At 52.7% G+C, this 7,476-nt stretch overlaps 1 protein-coding gene across 1 annotated transcript; it reads left to right on the plus strand.

Annotated features, from left to right (window-relative positions):
* Positions 1-380: 380 nt before the first annotated feature.
* On the plus strand, positions 381-2,639 carry LGALS7 (galectin 7). Its single transcript, XM_077131952.1, has 4 exons — positions 381-517; positions 832-917; positions 1,601-1,802; positions 2,456-2,639. The coding sequence occupies exons 1-4, from the start codon at positions 503-505 to the stop codon at positions 2,567-2,569; spliced, it is 417 nt and encodes a 138-aa protein (XP_076988067.1). The 5' UTR covers positions 381-502; the 3' UTR covers positions 2,570-2,639.
* Positions 2,640-7,476: the final 4,837 nt, after the last annotated feature.

Below are 7,476 nucleotides of genomic sequence, written 5' to 3' on the forward strand. Positions count from 1 at the left end.
TACCACAGAATCCCAAGTCCCTGGGCTTCAGTGAAGACAGACCATCCCCTCCAGGCAGGAAGTGCTACAGCTGCGAGAGTGGGGGCTGCGACCCCAGCCCCAGCTTGGCCACTCAGGACCCAACTTGTCTACGCCTAAAATGGACATGAGAGAACCTCTTCTCTCCAGGCTGCAGGAAACAGGGCTGGTTGGGTGGTGACACAATGAGTAGACCCTGTAATTATTACTATTATTTTTGTCACTATTATTATCAGGTCCAAGGAGAGGCAGCCAGTACACCTGGGAACCCTTGGGAGGTGCAGTGGGGAGGGGGGAGGGGCAGAGACCCCAGGAAGAAGGCTCTGTGCCACCCTGGCCCCAGGGTCAGGGTGTGTGCCAAGTGTGGGCGGTGGGTGGGGAAGTGGGTGTGCGTGAGTCACTGGGACCAGCCCCACCCCGCTTTTTCTTAAAGGCCCCCCAGTTGTCCCCGCCGGCCACCCTTGCCTGTCGCACTGTCTCAGCCATGGCGGAGAGCTATGTGAGTGCTCAGGGGCCTTGGGGACTTGGCGTGGGGCCTGGAGCTGTTCCTGTCTGGGGTGGGGGGCACCGACTGAGATTGGACCCCCCACCCCAATTCTCTCCATCTCCCTCTCTGCAGCCTCCACTTGGTCTCTCTCTCTCTGAACATTCTGTCTCTGTTTCTCTCACTCTCTTTCCCTCTGTCCGGGTCTCCTTTCTCTGTGTGACCTTTTTCTTTTTCTGTCTTCTGCTGTCCTGTTTGCTTTTGACCCAGCTCTGACCCATCTTTCGTCTCCCTGGTCCACTCCCCGCCCCGCGCCCTTTCTCTTGCAGACCGTTCCCCACAAGGTCTCGCTGCCTGAGGGCATACGTGTGGGCACCGTGATGAGAATTCGCGGTGTAATCCCCAAGACTGGCAGGTGAGACCCCATGAGGGTGGGAAGTCCCAAGGGTCAACTGACCTAGAATTCTTGCAGCCAGACATTAGGGTCCCTTCATCTGCCACCCCACCCCCTGGACCGTCTCTCCCAGCAGAGTCCCTGTATGCTCAGGCCATTCCTGACTCTCTGAAAGCTGGGTGTCTTCACTTATCCGTCCCGTAACTGGGATCCCCACCTCTCCCTAAGAATCTATGAGTTCCAGACCCTTAGCATTCCTAGATATTGTTTTACAATTTTCAACCTGGGTTTCAGGGATTGTGGAAATAGGAGGATGCCTCGTGATCTGGAGGTGCCCTGTGCATGTGGGGGGTCCTCGGCAATCAATCCTATGACTTCCTGGGTCTGGAGAATGTCAGGCCTTATGGGAATCTATGTTGTCCTGGAAATATTGGGGTCCCTGGCTGTTATTCCTATTGCTAAGGGACTGAGAGGTTCCCTGGGGTTTGGGGATACTATGGCCCCTTGACAGATTCCAGATTCTGTGAAAATGAGGGGGACCCTGGTCTGAGTGGATGTATGCCCAGGCCCCCAGGAAATTTCTGAATGCCCTGGAATCCCTATCCCCTGGCCACCAGTCCACAACCCCTTCCTCTATGGTGTCATAGTCTCTGGCCATTGGTCTGAGTGGATTCCTGTCCCTGACACCCACCCCGCACCCCCAGGTTCCATGTAAACCTGCTGTGCAGTGAGGAGCAGGGCGCCGACGCTGCCCTGCACTTCAATCCCCGGCTGGACACTTCCGAGGTGGTTTTCAACAGCCTGGAGCGTGGCACCTGGGGCCCTGAGGAGCGTGGCCCGGGGATTCCTTTCCAGCACGGGCAGCCCTTCGAGGTCCTCCTCATCGCCACCGATGACGGCTTCAAGGTGTGTCTCCTGGACGGGTGGCTGGACACGGGCTGCCCAGCAGGGGCCAGCGAGTCATGGCCAAGGCGGAGAAAGGGCTCCCGCCTTTCCCTGAGCGGATGCAACTCAACTCCCACTGGTGTGCGAGGGGCTCTGCAGCAGGGTCAGGGACGAGATGAGCAAGAGGGGAGTGACCAGAAGGGGCCCCTAGCACGGAGGCGCGGTCCCCGGCCTGGCCATCCCTGCCCCTACTCCCTGTCCTTCCATGCCCGCGGTGAGGACTCTCCGGCAGTCGGCAGTCGGTAGACAGGTTGGGGGACAGAGCCCAGAACCAGTGGGGCGGGATTGTTACAGACCCTCCAACTCCCGGACCGCCCACCACCTTCATTGCGCTTCTATAGCGAGGTAGTGGCCTCCTTAATAATACTGATATCAACCATCAACACTTTAAAAAAAAAAAAAAAAAAGGCGCTTTTCTGCCAATCATGAAACTCAGTTCTCACACAAGCTTAGATTCACATCAGCCCCATTTGCTGCAGGGAGAAACTGAGGCCCAGTGGGCGGTGGGGGGTATTAAGTGATTTACCGAGGGTCACGCAATGAGAGTCCCAGTCGGAATTTGAACCCCTGCCCTCCGCCTACGGCACATTAACCACCGATTCTCTGCCCCGCAGACCGTGGTAGGGGACTCGCACTTCCACCTCTTCCGGCACCGGGTCCCGCTGGCGCGCGTGCGTGCGATGGAGGTGGGCGGGGACGTGCAGCTGCAGTCGGTGCGGATCTTCTGAAACGAAAGCAAGAAGGGGTTCAGGAGGGGGTCGGGACTTCTGTTGGTAAATAAAGTCTTAGCCCCCAGCACGCCTGGCCTGTCCCTGCGCCACCTTTTTTTTTTTTTTCACAGACAAGGAAAACAGATTCAGAGAGGCAAAGACACTGACTACGGGTCACACAGCGAATCCGTGATCGAGAAAGGATTCGAATCTGGTTTTCGTAGGGTAATTTTTGTAAAGGGAAAAAGCCTTAGGAGGACTGCGAGTAATTCGGGGCTTGTCATAGTGATGCAGTTTGCACGGCAAGCCTGGTAGTTAACACAATGAGTGCTTGTTTGGAGTGCTTGAGGGTGATCTGTTGGAGATCCGCATGGGGCTCAAACCATGCCTTGGTGCCTCCAGCTAAAGGACCCCAAAATGGATCCATCTGCACAAAGAGGGAATGAGCCTCCCATAGGCCCCCACCTCTTGGACCTCCACGGACCCCAAACTCCTAGGGGAACGGTGTACAAAATGTATCCCTGCGCCCCCGGCCTCTCCCCATCCCGTCACCCGTACCCACTTCTCCCCAGGCGGCTGGGGGTGGCCCGCGCGGGCGGACTTTGAAAGCAGGGATCGGGCGGCGCCCGCCCTCCTGCGGCGCCTCTCCCCAAGTTGGGACAAGCCCTGGCCGGTGTGCGCCGCGGGGCAGACGCGCATTAAAGCTGCAGCTGCCGTGCCGGGCGGGAGAGGGTCCGATGGGTCGGGCTCCCGGGACTCCGCTGCCGTAGCGAGCCCCCTCACCACCCTTCTTCCACCTCGGCTCAAGCGATGACCCGCGAGACCCCCGGCTCTACCCGCAATGATTCAGACCGGGCAAGGGAGGCGGGCGCTCGGATACAGACGCTCAGGCCACTCCCAGCGCTGGGTGGTGATGTTTGAATGGCCTCATTTAGAGGCCGGGTAGGAAGCAGGCACCCCGCGAGTGTCCCCGAGGCCCCCTGAGCAGCCGCTGGAGGAAGGGAGACCCCGCCGGGTGGCAGCATTTCGGAAACTGAACACTTTGGGTTTCAAACACCCGGCGCCTGCGTTCTCCGCAGGGTCTCGCCTAAGCCCCGCCGCCCGCTGGCGGGGCCTCGGGGCTCTGGGCCGCCACCCCGCGCAGTGTGTGACAGGCCGCCCCCTGGTGGCCGCTGCCCACGTTGCCGTCGCGGCAAAGGAGGCGCCGGAAGCTCGGGTCGGGTTCCTGGCTTCGCCCGAGCCCGAGGGCGCAGTGGGGGATGGAACGACCAGGCCCAGCCGTGGTTGGACTTTGAGGACCAGACGCTTTTCTGTCCCTCGAGTCGCTCTAGTGAGCCTGCCACTCCCCATTTCTGGCCGAGGGCGGCGTGGGCATGGTAAGGATGAATCCGTCCCCCAGTCGGGGACCTGAGAAGTCCCGGATTTCCTCTGCCGCCATTTCCATATTTCCTTGTAACCTTCAAGCCAACGTTGATTGGACGCTTCCTCTGGCCCCGCCCCCATGCTGCAAGGTGCCGGCGACGCCGCGCGGCTGAGGCCCCCGGGCCCTGCCCGCACAGGGCTTCCAGTCCAGCGAGGCCAGTCCAGGCTGGAATCCCCACAATGGTCAGGCCAGGATGGGGAAGCCAGCAGACGGGTCGGGCTGAGATGAGGTAAACGCAGGGCTGTGAGAGCCAGAGGGCTTGAGAGCAGGGATGTGGGGGTTGAGGGCATCTGGGTAGTCTTCCCAGAGCTTTCACATGTGAGCTGGCCCATGCAGGGGGAAACAGCACGTGTAGAGGCCCTGAAGTGTAAAGTCACATGATGGTCTGACGGCTTGTCACAGTTCTGTGCAGTAGTAGAGCTGCTCCTCCCTGCTCACACCCCACAGAAAACCTGTGCCTCCCTATTCTGTGATCTCCCACCCCTTGTAAATTAGTCCCTTGGCATTGGCTGACCCAGGGGATCTTAGCGAGTGGTAAACTGGAATTTCCACTATACTTCACCCTCCAGCCACTGTTATCTTAAGTCTCATGCTGACCATTGTGTGCCCAGAAAAGTACTTTTATCTCTGCCGGCTGTGTCCTGTACTCAAGCCCATTTCCTGCCTCCAATAAAATTTCCTCTCTTGGGCCCAGGGTGACTCAAAGAAAACATCTACATCAGTGTTTTCCAATGGCTGACACCCCTTAACCCTCTTTGTGGTGTTACCTAACACTTTTCTTCCATCTGCTCTTATTTTGTCATTAATTATTTCATTGAACATACATTTATTGAGCATTTACTAAGTGTCAATTCCTTTCCAAACACCGTATATACGGAAAAATCAACGATGCTTGCCCCTCGAGAAAGATAGGCAATAAACAAAGGGGAAAAGGAGATTATATCGTGTGTTAGAAAGTGTAAGGGCTATTGAGAAACACTGAGAGAGTTTTCCAGTGTTTCCAACCTGTGGATCTCAGAGTTTGGGGGGTAGGAGCAGGGAGTATTCCAGGCAGAGGGAAAAGTCATTGCAAAGACCCTGGGGTGGGAGTGTACTTTAGCTCCTTCCTCAGCTTTCAGAGAACTTTACTCAAATGTCAACTTCTCAGAGGCTCTCACTGACAACTTTATCTAAACTGTCAATTCTGTCTCCCTCCCCATTCTCCACCCCTTCACCCTGCTCTGTTTTCCCTCCACCACGCTTACATATCATAGCCAATGGGACACAAGGTAGCCAAAAGTACAAAAGTAGCATTGAGAGCCCATGTGCAGAGAGCACAGAGCAGAGACACAGAAACAGAGAGAGTCCAAGAGGCACAAAGAGATATGAGAGACAGAGATGAAGAGACAGAGACAAAAAAGGAAGACATAGGAAGACAGAGAAACAGAGGGAGAGAGAGACAAAAAGATATACAGAGCACAAGATGGACATTCAGGGATGAGACAGGGAGACAGGTGAGCCTGCAGAATCAAAGAGAAACGCACAGAGAGTGAAATAGAAAGAAATAGAGAGAAAGGGGGGGAAAAAAAAAGGTGGGGTTGGGGAGGGGAAAATGATTTGGCATTCCCAGCGCAAGGAGACCGAGCTGTACTGGGCCCATCTTGGACATGGTGAGGTGCCCTGTCTCCTTACAACAAGCTGTGTGAGTTTATGGTCTTGCCACCAAAGGAGGCTGACTAAGACGAGGGAAGATTTCCATGAGTGGAATTAGTAAATCTCAGGGTGTAAACATTTCTAAGGATCTGAATAAAGATTTGCATCACATGAAGCATTTAATTGCAAGTAGTAGAATCTCGCTGCAACCTGGATTAAGCACAAAGAGAGAATGTGTTGACACATGTAACAAAAGTTCAGGGTGTTGCTGTAGCTCCAGGTTTGACTGGATCCAGGGGATCAAGCCCTGCCACAAGCTCTCCTTTCTCCTTTCTTCGTCTTTTATGCAGATTTCCTCCAAGGGCAGGCTTTCTTCTGCAAAGAACTTCTTTCATAGGAACAGCTGAGTGATTAAGAGCCTTGCTCTGGAGTCACGCTATGATATTCTAACCCAGTTCCAGGAGTTACACTCTGAGTGACCTTGGGCAAGTTATTGAACCTCTCTGGCTAAGGATATTCATCTGTAATATGGTGAGGATAAAAAGTGTGAGGTTATGGGATTGTGATGAAGATTAAACGAGTGAAAACATGGAAAGCACTGGCACAGAGTAGTGTTTTATAAATATTAGCTGCTGTTATGATTATCAGCTGGGTAAGCAATGCCTGGCAGTCCCGCAGTTGCACGGTACCACAGTCCTAGAGCAAATCCTAGGGGGGCATTTGATTGGTCCGATTTGGAGCTTGGTTTATCCCTGGACCTATCATTGGGGCCAAGAGATGGAGAACTTTCGCTGGTCACCAGGATCACGTGGTCACCTCAGGGGACTCCCTGCACAGTGTTTTTCAGATCCTTGAGGAAGGTGGGGGGAGTTTTCTAAAGATAAAGCAGAGAACCCATAAAACGAGAAGTTCCTTTATGAGGCAAGTATTAATTGAATGCCTACTGTGTGCCTTGCCACGTACCAGGTGCAGGGATGAAGCTCTGAATGACCTTGGTCTCTGCCTCCAGAGAACACCCATGAACAATGTATACAGACTTTGCCTTAGCACAGCAGGAGAGCCCCGGATCCAGTGTCTGGGAGGGGAGGGGGTTTTCTCAGCCGCGCCTCTGGGCTGAGGCCTGAAGGGGGATTCAGTTGGATTATGGCTGCCTTATTTGCACGTTTTTAAAGAACACATTGTTGAATGGATTACATTTATTTCTGTTTGCCCTTGTCAGCTTTAAAATGTTAAACTTTCTTAAAAAAGAGGGAAAAAAAGAATACACATGTGGTACAAATTCCAAAAGTTACAAAAGATATACAGTGGAAGAAAGAGGGTAAGATAATGGGTGATTGGAGCTGAAGGGATACAGACTGTGCAACAGGACTAGATACAAAAACTCAAAAATGGACAGCACAATAATACCTAATTGTAAAGTAATCATGTTAAAACACTGAATGAAGCTGCATCTGAGCTATAGGTTTTTTTTTTGTCTGTTTGTTTGTCTTTTTTTTTTTTGTACTAATAGTATTTTTTTCTCTATATTAACATTCTATATTTTTTTCTGTTGTTTTGCTAGTTCTTCTTCTAAATCGATGCAAATGTACTAAGAAATGATGATCATGCATCTATGTGATGGTATTAAGAATTACTGATTGCATATGTAGAATGGAATGATTTCTAAATGTTGGGTTAATTTCTTTTTTTCTTTAATTAATAATAATAAAAAAAAGATATACAGTGGAAAGTAAGACAATTGTTGGCATGACTGATGAAACCTGGCTGGAGTCTGAGAATTAGCTGGTTAATTTCCTGATTTCATGGCAGGCTGTCGGTGGTTATGGAGGAGAGTGTCCTTGTCTGTAGAAAATACAAAGTTAAGTATTTG

This window comes from Tamandua tetradactyla, chromosome 16 (assembly GCF_023851605.1).
Source record: "Tamandua tetradactyla isolate mTamTet1 chromosome 16, mTamTet1.pri, whole genome shotgun sequence".
Taxonomy (NCBI): domain Eukaryota; kingdom Metazoa; phylum Chordata; class Mammalia; order Pilosa; family Myrmecophagidae; genus Tamandua; species Tamandua tetradactyla.

Bases quoted from the DNA above. Each gene is read 5' to 3' on its own strand.
- LGALS7 (XM_077131952.1), top strand. The intron at 918-1,600 runs GTGAGACCCCAT...CCGCACCCCCAG, and splicing joins GTAATCCCCAAGACTGGCAG to GTTCCATGTAAACCTGCTGT. The intron at 1,803-2,455 runs GTGTGTCTCCTG...TCTGCCCCGCAG, and splicing joins CCACCGATGACGGCTTCAAG to ACCGTGGTAGGGGACTCGCA.